The following is a 26,308-nucleotide window of genomic DNA, read 5'->3' as shown; positions in this document are numbered from 1 at the left end:
TCAATATTAAAAATATAAGTAACAGTTGAAATAAATGTATTCAAATCATATGAAAGGCATTCTTTCATGAAAAAGAGAAAGAACAGTAGAAATAGCATGAACAGTTGAACATATCAAAAGTCTTGTTTACTTTCATGCTTCGGGAACAAGCTGCGAGATCGCTTACATTGGACGAGCATACCATGACGTGATTCATGCCCAAATACTTTACTTGTGATGGATGTGACGTCTTTGATGCAGCGTTCCACTCCTTGGGAATGGCAAAGGTACACGTCCAGTACAATGGGTTGGCTTTTGTCCATTTGGTCCAGTCTATTCTTCAGCAATGGAGGAAGTGTGGCAGAAGAAAGCTCTACCAGCTCAGTGGACTTCTTGGCATCGAAGTTTATCTTCAGTGCCGATTTTTTAAATATTCTGACTGAGGCTTGGTCGTCATTCTCATTCATCTGTGCTTGTTTCATCAACTTGGTTGGCAGCGAGCATACGCCAACATCTTCTTCAGCAACAGCCGACAACAGGATGTTCTCTGGGTGACAGAAGTAGCTGTTATTAGCAAGCACAGGGCGAATGATCGCCTGATCCTCCAACGGCAGCTTTTGAAGGAGCTCCACCATGAAGAAGAAATTTTTGGCTCCCCATCCTGACACGAGCTGTTGGCTTTCACCCTGAACCACGCAGGAGCATAGTAGTTCACAGTTAATGAAACGAGGCGTGTTAGGGTTGGTGATGGTTGCTCCTTTGACATGTAAAGTCGCAGTATAGGATTGGTTTTCGTAAACCACCTGACATGATTTAGCGGTCCTGGTTTTGCAGATGGTCCCACACTTTCGTTAGTATCTCCACTTGGCATTTGCACCGCCAAACATGCACGGTACAGGTAGCCGTGATCTTTGCTGAGATCACTTACAACTCCTTCTGGTAAAATGCAAGTTTTTCCAGCAACACGTTCATAACCAACAACTGGAAGATCTTTTGGGTTAAATTCAAGCGATTGACCTACTTCTCTGCAGCCTCGTGGACCTGTTGTCGAACCATCAACTGCCTCGAAATACCTTCGGAAAATGATTTTAACAAGATGCAACAAACAAACAAGCCACTGTAGTGGCTGCCGTGTTTCGAGCTCACGGATCACTCCATTTATCCTTCCATTATTGACATTTGTCCCATCACAGACGGTAGCTTGCAACGAATCTGTTGAATCTGTTTCTCGAATGACAGACATGACTTCCTTGGCAATATCTGCTGCTCTTCCACTGTCGGGAGAAACGTGGTCAATGTAATCAGTGCCAGGAAATGCAGCTACTGAGTAGTGATCTTCCTTCCGATTCTCAGACCATCTGGGGTTTTCTTGAGCGTCTGATCGATTTTTCCATCGGAACCGATGCAAACGATCTCCTTCAAGTGATTTTTATGCAGTTGCAATGTGACATCTCTTTAGTATTTTCTCTGATGGCGGAGTTTACTGGGATCAACTTTATTTTCTTCACAAAGAATATTCATATCTTTCAGTGCTGCATTCACAATGGAGCAGATGTCTCTATTGCTTACTTGACATCAATCAGCTACACAACTCAGCTCAGGATAGACTAATCTGTTCTGACACTGTTCTGACTGTTTGCTTACATCTACTTTTGCAATATCATCATCAACATATTGATCATATTGTTCGTCACAGGCATCACTTTCGTCAATACATGCTGTCATTATACCTTCATTATTTTACGAATACTTAGCATCTCTAGTGGACTCTTCATAGAGCTTCTTTTGCATCACTCTGTTTGCTGCACACTTATTTTTTGCTGTCTTCTTCCGGTCTATTCCACCAATATACATTTTTCTGCAACTGTTTTGGTCAACCCAAGAAGGCCTCTCCTCAGGAGATGTCTTGTCTGCTCTAGCGCACTAACAGACCTTTCACGTGCATTGAAGTTTTTGAAACATTTGCAACGACAATGTCAGATAAGGTGTCAAAGTTGGCGAGTTTCTCTATGTAGGTGTTGGAAGTGCTTTTGCTCACTGGATATTTCCTAAGCTCCTGTGCCTTTGCTATCAGGCGTTTCAGACGAATAACAACACTGGTGTAATCAATAATTGAGATAGAAACTTTCTCGTAAATTCCTGCTACTTCAAGTGGAACAGTTTCCGCATAGGCTTGGGTGCTCAATAACGGATTTGTGGATTTATGTTCCAAATATGCCCTTATGACATCGCAGCTAATGGGCAACTGATTTACCGGAAGACTGCGTGATGAGCCGAAAACAGTCTTTCGTGCTTTCTCGTGTGCTGCAACTGGCCATGATTCCAGTAAAATACTGTACGCAGACTCATACAAAATTCAAAACTGTAAACCATTACCAGTTCGTGTAGTTGGCAAGAGAAATGCAAAACAATGGGTTATCATTTACAGAGTTGCCAGTCGCCGGAAATCACTCAATGCTTGGAGCATCAGTGTCATAAAAACTTAATTGAAAGTCGCTGGAGTATCACTGACTCATTTTAAAAAATACAATTAGTTCATGTGAAAACATACTATTGGTCATCAAAATAGCCATATTTTGTAGAATTTTAAATTTTTGACCCACCCTAGTTACTAGCAGTGTTCTGTGTGGTGGCCTAGTTGAATTCATGTCATCAAAAACTCCCTGTGTAAGGTCTGTAAGAAGAGTGTTTGTTGAGTGTCGTGACCTAAAACCATGTTGTGATGAGGCTAGGGGGGTGTGAGGCGTAACTAGTTGTAATACCAGTCGTTAAGTGACTTTGGAGGGGGTGTAGAGGAGTGTGATGGGGCAGTGTGAGGAAGGTAATGTGGGATCTTTGTTGCATTTGGGGATAGTGATAATAGTACCATGCTTCCAGATGTTGGGTATAGCGTTGTGTGAGTAGCTGTAATTTGAGATGTTGGTTCGTGCTTGTATGCCTTGTGATTCAAGATGTTTAAGGTGTATGTTGCATGTGTTGTCTGGGCCACAGGCAGATGAGTACTCAAAGATGATGATGATGTGCTTTGTCTGGTTGTAAGTGAGAGGTGCGAAGTCTGGGTCTGTGGGGAAGTGTCTCTTGCGTCGGATGGCACGTCGTTCGTCGCAATGGGGGTTTCGATGACTGATGTGTGAAAAGTATTTGATGAGCGTGTTTGCTTGTGTTTGTCTGAGGGTATGGTGTCTGTTGTTCCGATGGCAGCGCATGATTATGTAGTGTTGCTGTTGGAGAGTGTGATGCTGTTTAGTGTTTTGTAGAGTTTTCTGGTGTTTGTTTTGTGATCAAGTATTTGGAGATAATTATTCCAATTTAGTGTTTGCTGCTCTGATACTTTATTGTTTATTTGAGTGTTCAGTGCTTGTATTTATTGTATAGTGTCTTGTGTATGGGGTGTTGGGGACTGTTGCAGTGTGTCATGTTGACTGACGAGGCCTTGAATTTCTTGCGTGGGGTTGGGATTATGTCTCTTTCTGTCGCCTCTAGGGATGTGTCTTTTGACTGCTTTTTGAATAATTGTATTGAAAGTGTGCACAGCGGTGTTGATGTTTGCAATGGGTGTACTGTTCAATGTTTCAAAGTGTTGTTCTGTTTCAGTTGTGAAGGCCTCCCAGTTGGCTCTGTTATAATTAGTGTATGTGTGTTGGTGGCCAGCTGGGGTGATTCTGGTTTTGGTAGTTATGATGATTGGGAGGTGGTCAGAGTCAAGGGTTTTGATCACTCTCCAGGATATTGTGGGGACGAGATTTGGGGAGTAAAAGGTGATGTCTGGGGATGATTGGAGGAAGAGGGCTTGGTGTGGGATATGGGAATGTTGATGTAGATTGTTGAGGAAGAAAAGATTATCTGTTTGGGATTGTAGTACCAGCCCTCTGTCTGTGTCAGGGTTGTTGACATACCAGGCCAAAGCTTTGGCGTTGAAATCACCACCCAGGATGATGTTGGGTACCGTATGTTAGTGATGTGGTGTATTTGAGGAGAATAATTGTGTGGTACTGTGGGGGATGACTAGGGGGGGGGGAATGTATGTATTGGTGATTGTTATGTGTGATTTGTTGCTAGTGCGTATTTTAATTGATTGTATTTATGTTGTGGCGTCATGTGGGGGGAGAAGTAATTTTGTGTGTGCACTAGTATCTGAGAAATTGATGGATTGATGTAGCCTACTAGGATGATGAATCCACCATCACCGCCATCGGCCTGGGCTTGTCTGATGGTGGTGAAGTTATGAAATGTAAGTGTTTTTTGTGTTCTGTGTAGTTTTGTTTCTTGTAAGATGGCAATATGTATGTTTTGTTGTTTGATGAATTGTATGACTTGTTGTTTTTAGGTGCTGATGCCATCCATGTTTATTTGAAGAATGTTAATGTTGTGTGTACGATGTCTGTTGGGTTTTGCAGCACGGGGGGAGGGGGGAGGGGGGGATGTGGATGGAGGAGAAAGGGTAGGAGAAGGTAGTGACAGAAATAAGGGTTGGGGTGGATTAGACTGGGGTGGAATGGGAGGGGTTGGGGGACTGGATGTTGTGGGAAGGATCGGTGTGTTAGTCTGAGGAGGTGTGGAGGGAGTAGGAGAGAGGCTGGTGGGTGGGTTAGAGGGTGGGAGGAAGAAGCATAATGAGCAGGTCCAGGTGTCTGTGTAATGTCTTCTGTATGCAAGTGTTGTGCAGGTGAAATGGGTCCAGTTCTTGCAGGAACTGCACTGAACTGAACCCTTTGTCTGTCGACTCGAAGTGATGTGTTTTGAGCATGTGTTGTTGATGGGTCTTGGATTGCTGTCAATGTCACCGGCTAGAAGAAGTCTTCGAGAAATGACTGCCGGAGAAGTCATTTCTCGGTGTAGAAAAAACAGTGTTGTGTGTGTTGTGCTGGGAGATGTGGTACTTGCCTGGGCGACCGAAGCCACTCCCAGGTTCTTGGGCCCCGTGATGGGCCGGGGAGTTTGCGGTGGTTTGGCCCCCGCTTCAACAGCTTCTGGGGCGTGGACCCACGACGAAGCCACCACTCCAGGTCCAATGCTATGGTGTGGCATAATGCTTCAAGATCACCAAATCCAGCCAGATTCCAACGGTACAAGCTGTCGTCACCTATCAGAGACCCAGAAACGGTTGTGTCGACCGTGGGTGGGCGAGTTCGATAACCTATCTGCGTGATCTCTGGTGTTGTACAGGATGGGAGGGGAGAGGGATAGGCCTGGATGGGTAGTGTGAGACATCCTCCCTTAATAACTTTTACATGTTCCCACCATCCTTAATGGTGACAATACTGGAAACATCTCTAGGGGGGGCAAAGGGTGGGTTGGATTGGCACCAAGATGTGTGAAGCACACCATCTCCCATAATGTGAAATTGTTTGTGCTTCTCACAACACCCTGTGGTATCACACGATGCTGAGTGCACAAATAATACTGAGCACTTATTTTGTGAGGCTGCTCATATGTAACTAAGGTAACAATGAACTGATGGATCTCATAATGCTTTGTATAAGGACAGGTAACAAGCAGAGCAAAAATATGCAGACCCACCCCACAGCAGCAGACTGTGAAACCTGAAGGCTTACTGCAAACGCAAAGACTACAGTTACTTCTAAAAACGTTCTTTGTAAAAATACCATAGTTATCTCTAAAGTAACGGTTGTTAGGTGACGATATCGGTCAGAGCTAGTTTCTTCACTTCCTCTTGCCAAAGCAAGGCTGATCACTGACACTTGTAGCGAGCATGGAGTGGAAAAAAATAGAACACAAATAAATGAGCATATTGCACCAATGTGTATGAAATGCGAGTAAGGATAATATCATACCTGTTGAGGAAAAAATAACGCATTCATAAGGATAGGTATTATCCGTAAGATGCTTGTGAAGGGTCCTTGAAGAGGTAAGTTACCATAACCAAATGTTCTTATAATGATTTTAAGATTATATTGATCAACTGCACATGGGTGTTTTAGTCAGGCTAATCAGACAGTCATATTTTTCTGAGGAATCCTATCCATCAGAAGGTTATTTTTCCCCTGCAGATGGAGTGTCGAGCGAAGTATTCGAGCGGTGGTCCGGCGCTGAGGTGTCCAGTTTTTGTGGGGTGCTGACAGGAAAGGCTCTGGTGTTCTCGCAGCAGGGGGAGAGAATGCTGGTTACTACTGACCTGGACCTAACACAGGGAAGGTATAAACAAACCACACTGAAGTAGGGATCTTCTAAATCATGGTGTGCATTTACATTTTCTCTTCACCAGATACTCTGAAAATGTATGAAAAGCATTTGGGAGAGCAATGCTAATCGCCCGCTGGAGTATGCTGTTGGCTAAGTTACAAGTTACTTGCAAACCAAATGTAAAGAAAAATCGCAACTCTCTACGGAATTCAGTCAGTGCGTTTCACAAAAAGCCAATCCATTAAAAAAAAAAAAAACATTTGACATTTGGCAGCCATTTTGGTGACCTTAACCTAGACCCCGAGTGCCCATTTTTGATCTCGTCAAAGATTTTGGCCATATCTTGATACCCTGAATGTTTCATGTTGATAGCTAAAGTCGTTCATGAGATATAATGGTGCTAAAGGCGGGCGATAAATACTAGTTGACATTTGACAGCCATTTTGGTGACCTTGACTTTGACCTAGAGTGCCCATTCGAACTTGTTGAAAATATTGGCCATATCTTGATTCCCTGAAGGTTTCACTTTGATAACTCAAGCTGTTCATGAGATATAATGGTAACAGATACACAGGCACTGGTAACACAACACACACACACACACACACACACACACACACACACGTGCTAATATTATCACTCCGTCTTGCTGAAGTCAGGCGATAATAAAGGCAAACAAGTGTTCAGGTAGGGCGGCCATCTTCCAGTCACTCAGCCTAGGGCTACCTTCAGGTGAATGAATGATTGTCGGCATCAAATGTCCTGTTGCATCTCCTGCTTCTTCATGAAATTTGAAAAATTAGTCGAGTACGACCACTGCAACTGAGACTGATTATTTTATTAAGGTATGGATCAGTGTTATCTATTAAGGTATGAATCAGTGTTAACAGTGTTCATAGTTTCGGCTTTACGAGCCTTATTTGCCATCCGCCCCTCTCCCGGTGATGACTCGAGGTGCCTGGAACCACTGTCTGACTCTCTTCTTCTTCATTTCTGCAACATTCGCGGCCTTTCCTCTAACTTTCGCTCTGTTGAGCACCACCACTCCTCCTCTAAACCTTACCTTCTTTTTCTAATGGAGCCTCAGCTGTCTGAGGCAACTGACAGCAAACTCTTTTCTGTATCCTCCTACTTTCTCTATACTCATTTCAAAGCCAAAGGTGGCTGTTGTGTATATATACGCAACGACTTATCTTGCTTTCGTGTTCCTGAACTCGATTCTTCTGAATTCTCTACACTGTGGCTTTGGCTTTCCTGTCATTCTCTGACTAAACATATCTGTGCTGTTTACTTATCCCCTAATTTTACTGACTATCAAAAATTCTTCGACTATCTTACTTCTACGATGGAACACATTCTATCCATTTCTCCTTTCTCTGAAATCTCCATTCTAGGAGATTTCAATGTTCACCACCACCTTTGGCTCTCCTCACCTTTCACGGATCCACCTGGTGAACAAGCCTACATCTTTTCTATCCTTAATGACCTAGAGCAGCTTGTACAGCACCCTACCCGTATCCCTGACTGCCTTGGAGAGAGCTCCAACATACTTGACCTCTTTCTCACAACTAATCCTTCTGCTTACTCTGTTAATCTTTTCTCTCCGCTGGGCTCCTCCGATCACAACCTTATTACCTTAACCTAACCCATCACTCCTGTACGACCTGTGGATCCTCCAGGGAAACGTCGTCTGTGGCATTTTGGAGCCGCGGACTGGGAGGCCCTCAGGCAGTACTTCTTTGATTTTCCCTGGAATGATTATTGCTTCCATGGCCGGGAGCCATCTGAGTGTGCCTCGCGCATTACGAAGGTTATTCTCTCGGGCACAGAAGCATACATTCCTTTCTCATATCCTTTGACTAACGCAAGAAAGCCTTGGCTTAATCACGCTTGTTCTAATGCTGTCCCCAACAAGGAGAGGGCCTACAAAAGGTACCGGAGCCAACCCACCCCTGAATCACATCATCTTTACATTTCTGCCCGGAATCGTGCTAAGTCTGTTCTTCGCTCTACTAAAAATAATTTCATCCATACTAAATGCTCTCAACTCTCCAACTTGAATTCTTCCCGTTCCTTCTGGCACCACCAAAAATCTTTCTAACAACTTTACCTCATCATCCTTCCCTCCTCTTTTCTACTCTGATGGTTCTGTAGCTATCTTTTCTACTGATAAAGCAGATCTCTTCGCACAGACTTTCTCCTCCAATTCCACCTTAGACGATTCCGGTGCTGTTCCTCCATCACTTCCCCTCTCTGACTTCCTCATGGCTGACATTAAAATTTCTTCAGTTGATGTATTTTCTGCCATCACTGGCCTCAGTACTAACAAGGCATATGGGCCTGATGGGGTCCCTCCTGTTGTTCTCAAGAACTGTGCTTCTGTGCTTACACCCTGCCTAGGCAAACTCTTTCGCCTTTGTCTGTCAACTTGTACCTTTCCTTCTTGCTGGAAGTTTGCTCTCATTCAGCCAGTCCCAAAGAAGGGTGACCACTCCCAACCCTCCAACTATCGTCCAATTGCTTTAACGTCCTGTATTTCAAAAGCTTTCGAGTAAATTCTCAATAGAAAAATTTTAAGGCATCTTTCCTATCACAACCTTCTTTCTGATTGTCAGTACGGGTTCCGTCAGGGACGCTCCACTGGCGATCTTATCACCTACCTTTCAGACTCCTGGTCATCCTCCTTTCGGGACTTTGGCGAAAGCTTTGCCATTGCGCTTGACATCTCAAAGGCTTTCGATCGAGTCTGACATAAATCTTTAATTTTCAAACTGCCCTCCTACGGTTTCTATCCTTCTATCTGCGCCTTCATCGCTAGCTTCCTTTCTGGTCGTTCTATAGCCGCTGTTGTTGACGGCCATCGTTCTTCTCCTAGATCTATCAAACAGTGGTGTTCCTCAGGGCTCTGTCCTGTCACCAACTCTCTTCCTTTTATTCATCAATGATCTTCTAAGCTGTACATCTAACCCTATCCACTCATACGCTGATGACTCCACCCTTCACCATTCCATTCGGTTCCTGCAACACCCATCTCAACAGTTACTTCAACAAACAAGGGATGAGGCTATGGTACACCTAATGTCTGACTTGGCTCGTATCTCTGACTGGGGTAAAAATAATATGGTTATTTTTAATGCATCTAAGATTCAGTTCTTACACCTATCAACCCGACAAAATCTTCCACAGGTATACCCACTAATGTTTAATAATATTCAGCTTAATCCTGCATCATCCTTGAACATGCTTGGGGTTTCATTTACTCGGGACTTATCTTGGAAAGATCATATTACATCTCTTGTAAAATCTGCTTCCAAGAGATTGGGTGTGCTAAGCCGACTCCGCTCTTTCTTTACCCCTGCACAATTGTTGACTCTATACAGGGGTTTTATCCGCCCCTGTGTGGAGTACAACTCTCATGTGTGGGAAGGCTCCCCACATACAGCTCTTCTCAATAGGGTGGAGTCAAAGGCTTTTCGTCTCATTAACTCTCCTCCTCTTACTGACTCCCTTCAACCTCTGTCTCTTTGCCGCACTGTTGCATCTTTATCTCTCTTCTATCGCTACTTTAATGGTCACTGCTCCTCTGAACTGTCTGCTTGCATTCCTCCACCTCTACGACGGGCGCGTAGCACCCGTCTGGCAGCAAACTCTCATCCCTTTTCTGTCCAACTCTCTAATGCAAGAGTTAACCGTTACTCCCAGTCTTTCATTTATGCAACAGGTCAGCTCTGGAACTGTCTCCCTCTGTCTGTATTTCCTGCTGCCTATGATCTCCAGTCTTTCAAACTCAGTGTGTCCAGGCATCTCAAAATGATCGGATCTTGAATTTGGCTCTCTATTGTATTTTGTTTTTCTCTTGGAGAGAACTGTTACTGCGGGCTCATGGCCTTTGGTTCCTTCTTCCTCGCATAAAAAAAAAATGCATGGAAAGAGAAGCAGGACAAGCAATAGGACTTTTGGTGGTGATTGTGCGCTGACTGACAAGCCAGATAATTTCCTGTAAACAGGGAAACCGTCGACTTAATGGCATGGTACCCACATAACCAACCCACGTGATCCCTGCGTGTCGTGAAATCAACGAAGAAGGTTTGTGAGTTAGGAACATACCTAGTTAGAAAAGAAAATAATGTCTTGGGAGTCTGATGGACTAAGAGTTGAAGACCAAGGTCCAGACAAACAATATTGTGAGAATGTCAAAGTGAAATGCACGGGTCGTAAAAGACGAATTGAAAGAATGACTGGTGCAGGTGTTTATAGATACAAAAATGGATATACGCGGGTTAACTGAGACCAAATGACAAGTTTGTGAGAGAACAGAAGTATGGATTAGGTGTGTGTGCGTTGGAGTGGATGGGAATGACGGTGAAAGAGGGTGTGTTCATAGCTGTGCGCAAGGAATGAAAAGATTATAAGGAAGTGTGGATCACTGAGATTAAGGACTATATGGGTAAGAATGAAAGTAGAATTTCAAGGATCTGTGACCATAACTCGTGTATTCCAAGTATCAAGCGAGTGGCTAAGGTAAAATTGGGGTTCAGGGAGAACACAGAGGCGTGCTTGAAAAAGTTTGGTATTTGTAAGAGACCGTTTTTGACTGGAGATAAGTATGGTAATGTGGAGAATGTTGTAATAGATCAGGTGATTGGCCAGTGGGGTGTAAGGACTAAAGTGGATAGAAATGGCATTGTCCTGGCGAGCGTTTGTGCCTGGAAGGGCTTGGTTACATACTAAAAAGATCGTGGTAGAGTAACAGCAGAGGTCATTAAAGAAGGGCTTGGTAATAACTCATGCCTTTTTTCAGGTATCCGTGCTGATCCACAGGTATAAATGGCGACTGATGAAAAGAATGGGAGGCATGATGGATGAATATAAGGCAATGACTGGTTATTATGTGTATGTTTGGATGGCCGAATGAGGAGATCGGTGCTGAAAACTAGAGTATGTAAAGAGGATTGAGAAGTAACATATCTGAATACTGAATGTACTGTAGTGCCAAGAATAAAAGTGCGGAAGCGATGGATATCCAGAGATAGAGGAGGACAGAGAGCTGCCGATGATACAAAGCGAGTAGAAAGGCTGCAGGGGCAGAGGGTAAAAACAAACTGAGCACAAGAGAGTGGAGATGTGATTTGGGTAGATAAGAGTTGGAGCAGATGGAAGAAGTGGAAGGTGCAAGTTTACGGAAGAAATTTGTGCAGCATGTGATGCGGTGTGTGCGGTTAGGGGAATAGGTAAGGGGGTGAAAGGAACAACATGGCTGAATAAGGAAGTGAAGTGAGCTGTGGAAGAGATGAGCATGCAGTGACCGGATGAGAAGAAGAGAGATTGAGGATGTGGAGAGACGTAATTGAAACCTGTATGTTGAGAAGAGGAGAGGAGGAGAGAAGTGACGATGACGAGTATGAGTGAAACTTGAATGCAAAGATGGAGTATAAGAAACTGTTCTGAAAAAAGGCAAGAACGTAAGATTTGGTGATAAGGGAGGTAACAGAAGAAAAAAAAAAACTAAGCTATTGGTGAGAAGAGAGAGAAAATTATGGGACGGAATGAGAATTTTAAGAATCTGATGAATACAGGGGACGAAAGAAATGTTAGTATTAGTGGTTGGAGCATGGCTGAGAGGAAATGAAAGGCGAGCTGAGAGGAATGAATCAGATATGCATAAGTGAGATACTGAAGAAAGTCACAAAATAATGATAGACTGAGTGTGGAGAAATGTTGCGATATGGGGTATGGATAGTGACAGAAATGATATGTCTCTAACACAGATACAGTACACTGGCACGCTGTGTGCAAATTACCATGATGATTAATGAAATTCAAAAACATAACCTCAAAATTTGCGTGGTGATATGGGTTGAGGTTTGACTCCATGAATCCCTTGCAAAGGTTATATTAAATAATAATAAATATTGGCTTAAGAAACAATTGTGTCAATTTTGAAGTGAATTAGTGAAGAAATAAAGGAATGGCGCCAAGTTGAAAAAGCGTTTGGGAGAATAATGGAATCAGAGGAAATACACTAAAAGTCTCCTCACTTTCGTTTCAAAACCTTAAGACGCCACCGACTTGACGAGGTTAAGAGGAACACCGAGACAGTGTCACCCTTTGGATGGAAGTTTCTTTACTCCGATGATCGATGGTTTCGTTATGAATGTTGCTGCTGATAGCATTTTCTTCTTAATGCAAATACAGTAGTTTTGAGTGGCAGCGTTTAATACATGTTGGATAAACTTCATACGTTACGAGGTGTTGATGGTAATAACAGGTATACGCATGAATGAACAGTGACGGAAGAATATTTTCAAGTGCCTCGTCCACGGTTTCAAAATATGAAGACGGGAAAGTGTAAAGATACTTTTTGGATCGTGTGTACACCACCAAGGCTTCCTCTCCTAGTCATGCTAGCCAACCCTATCAGCACATCAGTAACTTTTTGTATTGTTCTGTTTTCCTTCTTTTTTAGGCAAGGAAGAAAGCACTGCAGTGCATAGACTGAAATCTGTCGGCCTACGAGCGTCAATGCTTTTCTTGTCTATTCTTTTTCTCCTTTGGTTTTCCGGATGTGCAGTCCTGATTGGCTGTTTTTACTGCTTAGATTTGGATCTTAAGAATTTGTTCTAATCTTTCCCATTATTGTTGATTATTTTAGTAAAACCTCTTTAATCTTTCACACGCATCATGAAACAGTTGGCTCCAGTTATACAATTAGATACTCATGCAATTCCGTATAGAGCCTGGTAACTGTTAAGCAATGTTAGATGAAACTTGTACATTTTTTAAAAATCAGTCTTTGGTCACGATAATCTTTTAGCACTTGGTGTTAAGTGTGGCTTCACTACTCATAAAATCCACTACTCACTGAGTTTGAAGTATGGTTGTAGGTTCTTGTAGTGTCCTTGTGCACTTTCTTTTAAAAATTCTCCATTTACAGATCTGAAAAACATGAAGCTTGAGGACGACTAGACATGGAAATTGCCACCGACTCCCACAGTGTAGACTAGAATGTTCTGTAAATGCTCTGAGTTTTTCATAACATTGATCGTAAAATTTAAGCATCAGATTGTTACTCATGTGAAAATCGATAGTTTTTAGTGTCATACAAATTTATGAAAACTCGCTTATATTTTTTGTTTCCCACCCAGAATTGGAGTGCCTGTTAGGCTGCGCAACACATCTACTATATTTAGGGCAAATCTAAATATGTATGGAAGTAATATACTCAGAACAGAGCCAGTCTGCAAATTCAGACCTCTAACGACGCCAGGAGGATTTTAAGTATAAATGGGTGATAATATGTATGATTTTTTTCCCCTGCATGCTTCGCTCTTGGGGTGGCCAGTGTTGTCCAGTTCTATATACGATTCGGGTGTGTGGAGGGCGACCCTAGCGCCATGGCTGCCCAGGTCCTGCTGCAGTACTCCAGCAACGGAGGCATCACGTGGTCACTGATAGCGGAACTGTCCCCCTCTGCCGGCCCAACTCATACCATGCATCACACAATTACACTTCCTGGTATGATCTCAACTCATTCTACAATAATCAGCTGAGTTAATCTCATACTTATCTAACCACTAGTTTTAGATAGTTAGTTTGGCACATGGATGCTCTAGTAACCACAAGGATCAGACGGTGGATGATTGACTCCCCACATTGGCAGTATTTTTCCTTTCTCCGTTGACTGTAAGATTTACTTCATTCTGCATTATGAGGATGAAATTACAGTTAGGAGAAGGGAAGATGGTCGGAGGTAGAATATTCGGGAACAATTTATACAGTACCAAGTATGCAAGAGAAGGGAGGGAAGATAAATGCAGCCGACTCTATCACAGATTAAGGCAGCTAAATTTAATGTGGTGAGAAAACTTGATCGTAGTTATAGAAGAGCCAGAGAATGATGTGGATATGAAGTTATACTTTTTGAATCATGTAAGCTTCAAGACACCATTACTTCATTCAAGAATTGGTACAAAACTTCTCACCCAAACATCCAGTTACCATTTCAGATACTAAGATGTCGCCATAAAAACTTTACAGTATTTGGCAGTTTAAACTTCCACAACATTTATATGCATCACCTCGATAATCCATCGATATTTATTCTGACATACAATTTTCCACAATCTAAATGTTGCCATAGCTATCATGCAGTCCCAGCATGCCCTCTTCACTATCTGCCTTACTGCAAGTAGTTGATTCACACATCAACCCCTGCTCCAGATGCAACCTTGTTTTCTAACCAGACATTCTGATATCTCAACCTTCTCGGTGATATTCCATACATCTTACCTTGAGTACCCAGCAGCTACTGCTAAAATAATTGTTGTACTAATATCTGATCATCTTTGTTTCGGTACAAGTGTGCAGTAACAGAGTCATGTTTCCACTCATGCAGATGTTCTGGAATGTATCCTGCAGTCATAACACTTCGTTGCTTCCAGTTATTCCTCCTCATTATTTTTTTGTATAATCTTAATAGCATTTTTCACTTTCTCAAACACTGTGTTCCTCCTTTGTGCACCACTAAATCCAATCATGTTAACTGTCTCTCTGGTTTCATCTTTCCCACTCACCTGTCTTTCACTTAGGTTTTTCAGTCGACGTAATATCTTTTCCAGTATCACTACTTTTCCATTATCATGACATATCTTTCCATTTTCTGATGATAATGATGATATAGATTCGTCCACCTTCGCCTGAAGAGTGGACACGGGCAGAAGAAGCCCGTCAGAGAAATGGGCGTGGTGTGGAATAATGGGAGTGGGGGGGGGGGCCTGACTTGCACAGGGGAAAGATGCTAGGAAGGGGGGGGGGGAGATAGGAGGAAACTAGGCGGAGAAGTAGAGGGGTAGGAGAGTGTAGGATGATGTCTGCTGCAGTGTGGGCAGGAGAGATGTGTCTAGTGAGTGTGCCACGAATGGCTGAGCGGAGGGTGGCAGTGGCAGGGCAGTCTAGGATGTAGTGCAGTAGGGGTGACTCGTCGAGTTGTTGGCAGTGTGTACAAGGGGGGGAGGATTGAAGCGGGTGATTTGGAAGTAGCATGTGTAGCCAAGGCTGCGCCAATGGAGGCTGGCCATCAATGAGTGAGGTACGAGAGGTGGGGATGTGAGTGGCTTGTATGCCGTGGCTCTGGCAAGCCAGGAGGTGGAGTACGAGCCCTCAGCTATAAGGTTTTCATGATCTTCGATGGTGAGCTTGTGTATACCGTATGCTGTCTTGCAGTTTTCTTTATTTTAGAGAAGCTGGACAGGGGGAACGTGGTCTGTTGTAGCGTGGTCCCCGCTCTGGCTGCGGCATCGGGGCACTCGTTGCCTGGGATGCCAATGTGGTTGGGCAGCCAATGTAGGAGGATCTCACCCCCCCGGGCGAGAGATGGAGTCAGTCACAGCATGAATGGAGGTCAGCAGGTTCACATTGTCAGCAAAGCGAAATGCTCGGAGACCTTGTATGGACGAGAGGGAATCTTTGTGTATGACAATGCGCTGTTGTTGGAGTGGTAGCGCATGGCGGAGGGCGCCAAGAATGGCGACGAGCTCAGGCCCATACGTGGTGGCTCCTGTGGGGAGCCGCCAGGTCTCAACATGACCCTCGCTGATGAATGTGGCGCCTGCAGATCCATCAGGTGAGACCGCTCCATCTGTGTAGTATTCCCGAGTGTTGGGAGTCCGGTGGGAGGAGATCCTTTGGATGGCGTCTTGGCGGAGGGGAGCTGGATGAGAAGCTCTGGGACTGGCAGATATGGGGATGATGCACTGGATGGAGGGGGGCTGCCAGGGTTGGGGGGGAGGTAGGCATCATGGTAGCAGTCTGGTGTCACGAATCAATTCACGACATTTCCTTTTTGTGAGAAGCCACGAACTATTAGTGGAAAACTCACTGTGTATCGCTCAGTTAACCGTTTCTCTCTCCATTTCGGGGTATATTTTTCAAATCATTCGTCACCGTTTTCAGGGGTGACCGATTTGATGCACGTCACTAAGTGCGCTACTGAGCGATACTATTGTTTCTTTATCGTTCGCCTCTGCTTCATTCAACCGTTAGCCACGCCTTCTTCCGGTGGCCTGTGCGTACTGCTTATGCATTATTTGAATTCAGTCTTTTGTTTGCTGTGACGGAGAAAGGGTCTGTGCTCAGAAGTGGAGAGGTCAGCTAGCACCCCAAGCTCCATTAGTACAGTTAATCCCGGTACTCCCACCCACTCCTCGGGTGATAACATAGTATTCATCGACTGGTATTTCTTTGTGTATTTTGTAGTTTTAAGAGCTTAGTTAAGGTGTTTTTCCTAGGCGTAAGTATTTAGCTTCTGTGTGAGTGAGCGAGTGCGTCTCATTGATTTGATTTGAAATGTAATGTTAAATTTATTTTTGTAATTAATAAATTTAACAGTTCTATTTCTTGAGCTTAATGTAGAGTAAATCTTGTTTCATTTCTCCATAATTAAGCTTATTTTCCATATAGCTCCTAGCTTGCATAAACGTTTTACTATTCATAACTGGTACTTAGACCAGTCTTGTTGTATTAACTTAAAATCCGTTGTGCCAGGAGTTAATGCATCAGCAAGAACCTGATGTTATTATTATTAGTATTAGTTATTTATTGTCAGGGGTGATGTAACTTTCTCCAGAGGCTAACAGTACAGTAAGTCAGCAATTGTGAGTAATTAGTCTCTGCTGTGTACTGTTGAGGAAGTTTATAAATTCTCGTTCTCAGAGAATCGTGCTAAGCCAACGTAAAGTAATCGTTGCTTGATGTAGCAAGACAACCATTGTCTCTGCTCTTCAATATTATTGAATATTATCAATTTAAATAATATTTAACCATTTATTTCAAAAACCCCGTGACAATTGGCGACCTCATTCCAGGATATTAACTCCTAGCTATAAAGCTACTCACGAGATAGTGCTCACTCATTCATATTTAGGTATTTATCATTAAAGTTTATAGACACAAGTTTACTGGTGTTTACCGTTAAATTTAGCAAGTGAATTTTGCTTTATCAATCCATAGAGTACTTAACTCTAGTTTATTCTTGGTAACGCCAGACGATTTTATTCGCTCCTGGGAAGTCGCCGTACCCATTGTGTTTATTATTGAGTCTTCCCAGTCATTTACATTTTTTATTTATTCTTTGCCAGTTAACTGGATAAGACTGGTCACCACTAGCTTGTGTCTGTACTCTTTACTTTTGTTTATTAGTATTCGTCGCTAAGCAGTCAGTACTCAATTTCGGTTTGCTTAATAAAACTAGCGAAATGGCTACTACTGTATTTTTACAGGAAGCCAAAGAAATGGGTCTTTCGGACCCAACCGAAATTAAAGAGTATATACTCTCACGGCATAATCAGGAGCAGCAGCGCGAGAATGATGCCCGTGAAGAGCGTAAGATTCAGCGCGAATACGAGCGAGAACAGCGTGAGGAACGCGAAAAGGAGCGCGAGTACGAGCAAAAACAGCGCGAACTCGACTTAGAACATGAGCGAGAACAGCGTGAGGAACGCGAGAGAGAACGAGAGCACGAACGTGCGGAGCGAGAAGCACGTGAAAAACATGAACTTGAAGTGCTGAAGCTCAAGCGAGATTCCTTGGCTTCAGACACGTCTGCTGCAGTTGGTCCAAGCTCCACGAGCTTTCTCCCTGCACATGTCCTGGCGACCCCACGCATCAAGCTTCCTTCATACAAGGAAAGCGAGCGAATCGAGCCGTACATAGCTCGTTTTGAGGACATGGCAGACATGTATCAACTGGATGAGGCAGCTAAGCGGATCCAATTTCTTAGTTTATTTGAGGGCCCTGCCCTCGATATTCTCCACAGAATTCGTGGAGATAATCTCACATATGAGATGATGAAAGCTGCACTCATTAAGGCGTATGGTCTCACAGTAGACGACGCCAAAGTTCAGTTCATGCGAGCTCGTCTCCAAGACAAGGAGACAGCTGTTCAGTTCCTTGATCGTCTCACAGCTTACTTAAATGAGTGGATGGAGAAAGATGAAACTCCTTCCACGCGTGAGGGGATAATTGACCTTATGCTGCGTACACAGCTAGAGAGGTCGTGGCCTGCTGAGCTCATAGCACAGCTTAAGATCTGCCAGGTGAAAGATGCCAGCCAAATGGCAGAGAAGGCTGACGCATTCTTTACTGCATACGGGTATCAAGCTCGTAAGCAAAACACTTGGAACAGAAAACCTGATAAGTCTGGGAAGCCGTCTCAGACTGAATCCCAGCACCAAGGCCGTTCTCAGAGTAATGGCCAAGGTCCAAAACCGCAGTGGAAGGACCAGGGGCAAAACACTCAGAAACCTGAGTGGAAGCGGTACAACAAGTACCCTAACCAGCAGCAGTATCAGCCACGCAACCGACCGTCGGGACAAACTTTTTCACCACCAGCTCAAAAGAGGCAGGAAGCGAATGCAGCCTTCATTCCTCAGCAGCAGCCTGGTGGTCACGTCCCTACCAGTGTGGGTACTTCCCCACAGTTCACTAGTCCCACAGTGACAGTGAACCCCCCTCCACAGATGGCCAATGTTCCATCTTATAATTCACAAGGCACAATGTTTGCCACATCAATTCAGCAGCCTCATGAGTGGCTAGCTGCTTCCTCCAAAGGCCCTCCCACAGGTGACAGTACCTTCCTGGTTCAGCCAGGGTCTGTGGGAGGTGTTTCTGTAAATGTCCTGAGAGACAATGGTTCCTCAGGTTGCTCTGTCAAGCAGAGTCTAGTTCGGCCTGAGCAGTATACAGGTCGACAGATCCATGTAAGCCTTATTGATGGATCAGTGAGATTGTTCCCTGAGGCATGTATCCAGGTGGCATCTCCATTTTATACTGGTATGACACTTGCAGTTGTCATGCCAGAGCCTCTATTTGACTTAATAGTAGGCAATATTAATGGAGTCAAGGATAGTTGCTCCGATGGCGCTACTCAGACTTCGGCTGCTGCGGTGACACGAGCCATGACTGAGGCTCCAGACTGTGTCACCCCAGTGATCATTGAATCGCCGCAAGATCTGATGTGCAGTCAACTTGTTGTACAAGAACAACATTCTGACCCGACACTTGCTGCCGTGCGGAATAAACAAAAGGGTCGAGTGATTAAGTATTCACGGGGAGGTCGAGCCAAGTTCCTTCTCAAACAAGGACGGCTCTACCGTGAGTCACGAACACCCGAGGGCGAGGTTCGACTGCAGTTTGTCGTTCCCGCCAAGTACCGCCTAGCAGTGTTACAATGGGGTCATTGTTCAGCCTCAGGAGGTCACATGGGCAAAAGGAAGACCCAGGGCCGTATCCGAGCTGACTTTTTCTGGCCAGGGATGGGACGGGACATAGATAGTTTTGTCCGTTCTTGCAGTGTGTGCCAAAGTATCACCACTAATCAGGGACATGCCCTTCCTGTGCCATTTGTAACTACACCTGTAATCTCTGAGTCAGTTGAGAGACAGGGTAGTGAAGTGGGTTCAGACCTGACGTCTCGCCCATGGGCCCCACAGGACACATTATGTCCAGGGCCTGTACATACATATTATGTACCGTAAGTTAAGGGGGAAGTTGAGAGGCGACTTGAGGCTATGGAAGACCCAAGTTTGCATAAGGATTCTCAGCTTCCCGGTACTAATAGAAGTACTGTAGGTTAAGGGGAAGTTGAGAGGCGACTTGAGGCTATGGAAGACCCAAGTTTGCATAAGGATTCTCAGCTTCCTGGTACTAATAGAAGTACTGTAGGTTAAGGGGGAAGTTCGAGAGAGAACTCCGCAGAGCGACTTGAGGCTATGGAAGACCCAAGTTTGCACAAGGATTCTCAGCTTCCCGGTACTAATATAAGTATTGTATTGTAGGTTAAGGGGGAAGTGAGAACTCCGCAGAGGCGACTTGAGGCTATGGAAGACCCAAGTTTGCACAAGGATTCTCAGCTTCCCGATACTAATATAAGTATTGTAGGTTAAGGGGGAAGTTCGAGAGAGAACTCCGCAGAGGTGACTTGAGGCTATGGAAGACCCAAGTTTGCACAAGGATTCTCAGCTTCCCGGTACTAATATAAGTATTGTATTGTAGGTTAAGGGGGAAGTTCGAGAGAACTCCGCAGAGGCGACTTGAGGCTATGGAAGACCCAAGTTTGCACAAGGATTCTCAGCTCCCCGATACTAATATAAGTACTGTAGGTTAAGGGGGAAGTGAGAACTCTGCAGAGGCGACTTGAGGCTATGGAAGACCCAAGTTTGCACAAGGTTTCTCAGCTCTCCGATATTAATATAAGTACTGTAGGTTGAGGCACAGGTTGAGGACCCGTGTGCAGTTCGAGGCTATGGAAGACCAGAGTTTGCACAGGGATTCTCAACTTGCCGACCATAATCGTGTGCTAAAATTAATGGCGACCTCGAGCGTACTTTTCATAGCATGTACTGACTGCTAGCCAGAGAGAGTAATTGTAACATAATAAGAATTTTGTCCCATTGACACTTTTGATGCTCCACCTCAATTGGTTTTGCAGGTTCAGCAATGGGTGTAGCAGTTTTGCTGTGCGGGCCAGCCGATCGTCTGCCGCACGCTGCCACCTCTTCTCCTCTGCCTTCGTCATCGCCATATATTATTTACTGTGTCATTTTACACGTAGGTACAGTTACACTGCAACTGTCACACCTACACTGTGTATTACATACATCACACTACACAACAATTAGTTGTCAGTGTAAATGTAGCGACTTTTCGCTCAGTTTGACCTGAGTACAGGATTTTCACCATCGTCACGGAGTTTTTCCCTCAAGCTTGCTTCTATTAACGTAAATACGAGGTTTTTTCGCTCACTGACGACTGCGACTTTCTCCTGTAGCAGGATAGCACACACACCACAGTGTGAATCTTGTGTGACTGAGTTAGGATTTATATGTATGTATATTGAAATCTTTCTTCTGAAGGAAGAAAGATTTAATTTTCATGGGGCGTAATGTCACGAATCAATTCACGACATTTCCTTTTTGTGAGAAGCCACGAACTATTAGTGGAAAACTCACTGTGTATCGCTCAGTTAACCGTTTCTCTCTCCATTTCGGGGTATATTTTTCAAATCATTCGTCACCGTTTTCAGGGGTGACCGATTTGATGCACGTCACTAAGTGCGCTACTGAGCGATACTATTGTTTCTTTATCGTTCGCCTCTGCTTCATTCAACCGTTAGCCACGCCTTCTTCCGGTGGCCTGTGCGTACTGCTTATGCATTATTTGAATTCAGTCTTTTGTTTGCTGTGACGGAGAAAGGGTCTGTGCTCAGAAGTGGAGAGGTCAGCTAGCACCCCAAGCTCCATTAGTACAGTTAATCCCGGTACTCCCACCCACTCCTCGGGTGATAACATAGTATTCATCGACTGGTATTTCTTTGTGTATTTTGTAGTTTTAAGAGCTTAGTTAAGGTGTTTTTCCTAGGCGTAAGTATTTAGCTTCTGTGTGAGTGAGCGAGTGCGTCTCATTGATTTGATTTGAAATGTAATGTTAAATTTATTTTTGTAATTAATAAATTTAACAGTTCTATTTCTTGAGCTTAATGTAGAGTAAATCTTGTTTCATTTCTCCATAATTAAGCTTATTTTCCATATAGCTCCTAGCTTGCATAAACGTTTTACTATTCATAACTGGTACTTAGACCAGTCTTGTTGTATTAACTTAAAATCCGTTGTGCCAGGAGTTAATGCATCAGCAAGAACCTGATGTTATTATTATTAGTATTAGTTATTTATTGTCAGGGGTGATGTAACTTTCTCCAGAGGCTAACAGTACAGTAAGTCAGCAATTGTGAGTAATTAGTCTCTGCTGTGTACTGTTGAGGAAGTTTATAAATTCTCGTTCTCAGAGAATCGTGCTAAGCCAACGTAAAGTAATCGTTGCTTGATGTAGCAAGACAACCATTGTCTCTGCTCTTCAATATTATTGAATATTATCAATTTAAATAATATTTAACCATTTATTTCAAAATTACCGTGACATCTGGGCCTTCGCTGAAGGCATGAGAGAGGTCTAGTTTTGGGATGATGTTAGCAAGGAGGTGTACCCAGTCCTTTCTTGGATGGTCTTCCACAGCCCGGGAGAGGCAGCTCAAGACAGGCAATGATGGTCTATGCCAGCAGAGCTGTGCAGCTGTTGCTGACGATAGACTCCAGATCCTGTGGTGAAGAGATGGAAAGACACTTTCCACTCTGAGGTTTTCGAGCCTTGTCCACTGTGGGGCTCCCAGGATGACACGTAGTGCCCTGTTCTTGAGGGTCTCAAGTGCATGAACTAGCGCACCAGAGAGCCCTACAAGGCAGATCGCACCATAGTCAACAAGGGAATGGATGGCATGAATATAGATGGTCCGGAGGACAGGACTCGAAGCTCCCAGAGTGCGGCTGGAGAGCGCTTTGATTGCATTGATCCTGAGGGCAGCTCTCTTCCGCAGATAACGAATGTGGGTGGCGAAGGACAGCTTTCTGTCAAATCACACTCCCAAGTATTGATAACTGTGAACGAGGTCCAACTGATGTGCCCCGAGAAGGAGAGGGCATTCAGGGGGGCGCATGCCAAAGTGCATGTACTTCGTCTTCTCGAGGTTGATCATAAGACCAAGTTCACAACATCTATCTTGGAGGCAGGTTAGGGAGGCCATGGCTTGGTTGTGAGTCGTTCTGTGGGAGAGGACTAGCACCGGGTCATCTGCATAACAGAGCAGCAGAATTCTGGGTCCGAAGTCTGTCAACTGCAGGCTTTCTGTTAAGTGTTGAACAAGAGAGGACTGAGTACACTTCCTTGAGGAGTGCCATTGGTGTGAGGGTAGGAAGGGGATAGCTGACCCTGAAAGCACACAGATGCAGCTCGCTCAGTGAAAAACTCTTTGATCCAGGAGAGGAATCTGCCATAGACTCCTTTCTCGGCAAGAACGGCAAGTATGGCTCCAGGGTTGGCTAACTCAAAGGCTTTCTCCAAATCGAGAAAAACAGCAGTGCCTCTGCCACTTCTCAGCTCGCCCAGAGATGAGGCAAGGCACTGTGAGGCGCCCCTGCCTTGATTGTAGGCAAAGAGCCTCGAGTGCAACATGCCCAGCCTCCAAGCGAGGCGAGAGTGGACCAGCCTCTCAGCCGTTTTGGCGATACAGCTGAGAAGCGAGATGGGTCTCACAGCGACAGAATCTTTTGGTTTGGGTATGGGATGGATAACTGCTGTCTTCCATGATTTGGGTAGCCTTCTTTCTTCCCAAGTCCAGTTGTATAAGTTAGGTAGGACATTTTTCCCCCGGGACCCCGACTTTGCAAGGAGTTAGTAGGTGATGCCATCTGAACTGGGTGCAGTGTCCCCTCTGCCGAGGAGAGCTCAATCAAGTTCCCCCAGTGTGAAAGGGTGGTCGGTGCCATCAGGATGGGAGCAGTCGGCCTCGATGGATGCCCTTCTGGGCCCACCCAAGCATGCCTGCACATCCCTGGTGGTCTGGGGAAGGTTGGTGGGAGAGGTTCTCTCGGCAAAGAGGACAGTGAGGCGGTTTGCCTCTCTCACAGGGTCGTGGTGAGATGGGGGGTTAGGCGGCTTATTGTGGGAAATGCGTCTGATCCTCGTCCACATCTCCTTCAGCAAGGAGTGTGAATCGAGGGATCTGCACCATCCTATCCAAGCCTCATCCTTTAAATGTCGCTTTTCTTGTGAGGTGTGGTGTACCACCACAACTAAGTATTGCCTGGTGATGTCAGTGGGTCTTCTCCTGTGAGCCTTGCAAGCCGAGTTGAGGCGGTGGTTGAGCTCACGGACTCTCTCATCATAGAACCAGTGGTCTTTGACGAGAGAGCGTGGAGGCTTGGAGAGGGGAATACTTTCTGCGGCAGCACACCTGAGAGTATGAGCGACATTCTCGGCATTGTCAATGAGGGAAAGAGGGGGCGTGTATCCATCTAGCTGGGCCTCGATTATCTCAGCATACTCAGGCCAGCGACCTCTATGCAGATTCCAGCAAGGTGGGGTGGAGGTGGGGGTGAGGGAGCAACAACCTGCAGTTCTGTCACTAGGCGATAATGGTCACTAGTGAGAAAAGGGTGCAGGGACCATGTGGAGTCGTTGGCACGAGACGAGGAGACAAAGGTGAGGTCCAGTCTGCCACCCCGAACATGGGTGGATTTGGAGGGATCGTTCAACAAAGACACACCTGGTATTTCCTCAAGGACGTCGGCGAGGTGTCTCCCAGCCTCGTTGGCAGAGAGGGGCGAGGAGAAGTTAGGGTGGCTAGCATTAAAGTCGCCTCCTATGTAGGTGGGCTCGGCGGTGGCCAGAGCAAAGTTCTCTCCCAGATCCGAGGTGCTCTCATGGCATCTGTACAGATTGAAGACGTGTATAGGGAAATAGCCGAGTTGCAGAGTAATCACCTGTGCCTCGATTCCTTCTCCGCAATAAACGGGTGGGAGTATGGCCGGATGGGGGGGATGTGGCTCCTTACGAGGATAGCACATCCCCTAGTGGCACCCTGGATCCGGGGGAGAAAGTGTCCCTGAAGCCTCCGAGTCCAAAAGTGGAGTCCTCGGGGAAGAGAGTCTCCTGCAGGAGGATGAGGTGGATGTTCTCCTTGGAGGCTACATCTTGGAGGAGGGCAAGTTTACTCCTTGCCCTGAGGCAGTTCCAGTGCAAGACTCGGAGGGGGTGGGCCACGTGGTTGGTAGGGGGTGGGATGAGTGGTCTGGTTTCTCTGGGGGTGGGGGGAGGGAAGGGTCTGTTGCCTTCACTCCCGTCATAGTCTGTGGAGGCCTGGCAGTGTTGGCAGGCTGAGGTCGAGTGTGAGGTGCAGGGCGAGATGGAGGTGCCTGGGGGATGGTAGCGGAAGTTTTAGCGGGTTGTTTGCGAGGCTTGTGCTTGCTCAGGATGACCCATTCTGCAATGAGGTCTGCCACTGGAGTTATTGAAGATGGGTCGAGGTCTTTGCCGATGATTTGTGCTATGGCAGCTATTATGTGATCAGCCATTTCCCTCAGGATGGACCGGAACTCCCCTGGCTGAAATGCCATAGTTGACGAGTTGGCGGTGGGTTGGGTGATTGGGGATGTGTGCAGAGGAGGAAGCGTGGGTGGGGGCTGCATCTCGCTCGCAAAAGTGGGACCGGGGAGAGTGGGGGGCTGTGCTGAAGGCAGTGGCGGGAAGTCCTCAATTGCTGGGGGTGGTGGTGGTTGATTCCTGGAGTACTTTTGGGTGCTCCAGATGAAGGTGCCTGGGTGGGGTGGGGTTGGGGCTGATTTTCTGTTGTTTCTGTAACCAGGAGACCTGGTGTAGACGTCCCTGGTTTACCAGAGCAAGTCTTGTGGGGCAACTTGGGTGTCAGGCATGGTGTTTTCCTGCACAGTCGAGGCACCATGCTGGGATTGTTTCGCCTGCCTTGAGCTTAGTAAGACAATGTTTGTGTCATGCTCCCTGCCACAAATGCCGCAGGAGTGGGGGCAGGTGAAGGTCACCCTGTGGTGGCCATGTCTGTGGCATTTGTAGCAGCAGAGCGGTTCCAGTGAGAATGGATTCAGGTGAAAGGTGCCCCAGCTTCCCAGGTCTAGTTCCGGTATTATGGGGCCCCGCAGGGTCACGAGGACTTGTTATGTTTCCTCCCGGCATTTTGCCTTCTGGCATCATTTGGTCGACTCTACTTGTTTGTGGGAGAGCAGCAGGCTTGTTGGCATGTGGCGGCGGTAGCCCATGATGATGGCTTCGGTAGACTGGCGCCCTGGAGTCAGTTCCGTGATCTTTAATGGGAGGCTTTCATCCTGAGCCACTGCATGGAGCCGGTTGTATGACTCCTCGTCCCATGGGATGACAAGTGAATGCTTGAGCTGGCTCATTTCGTTGGAGCAACGGAGGCCTGGTAGGTGTTGTTCCAAGGCTATGACGGCATTGTAGGACGAGGGGTAGCCCTCCTGTATGGGGACCCAAAAGATCGGGAATTGAGACCGAAGTCGAGGGTGGGACACTACCGTAACTGATGGGCGGGAGGGGGGCACAGCCCTTTGTAGGGGCAAGGTGCTGTGTGCAGTGGGGAGAGGGTTTCCCTGAGCCTTTTTGCCCTTCTTGCTCTTAACCAGGGTGAAGCCTTCATTGTCAGTGGCAGGTGTTGAGTCCTGGCTAGTGGAGGTGCTTGGGGTGGGTGGTGAGGGGTCTTCGGCCACGAGCTTCATGCCTTCGTGGATCCTGGTGGATTTCTGAGGGCAGC

At 45.7% G+C, this 26,308-nt stretch overlaps 1 protein-coding gene across 1 annotated transcript in view; it reads left to right on the top strand.

The window, feature by feature from the left end:
* Window positions 1-26,308, top strand: part of LOC145415017 (reelin-like) — a 492,696-nt gene that overhangs the window by 228,824 nt on the left and 237,564 nt on the right. The window contains exons 28-29 of the mRNA XM_080284434.1: window positions 5,991-6,135; window positions 13,466-13,638. Coding sequence (XP_080140560.1) covers window positions 5,991-6,135; window positions 13,466-13,638 — 318 coding nt within the window. The remainder of the gene's footprint in view (window positions 1-5,990; window positions 6,136-13,465; window positions 13,639-26,308) is intronic.

This window comes from Coenobita brevimanus, chromosome 101 (assembly GCF_032717465.1).
Source record: "Coenobita brevimanus isolate Jiangsu-jjx chromosome 101, ASM3271746v2, whole genome shotgun sequence".
In the NCBI taxonomy this organism is placed as follows: Eukaryota; Metazoa; Arthropoda; class Malacostraca; order Decapoda; family Coenobitidae; genus Coenobita; species Coenobita brevimanus.
The sequence above is the reverse complement of the archived record's forward strand: the minus strand, read 5'-3'. Positions and strand labels throughout refer to the sequence as shown.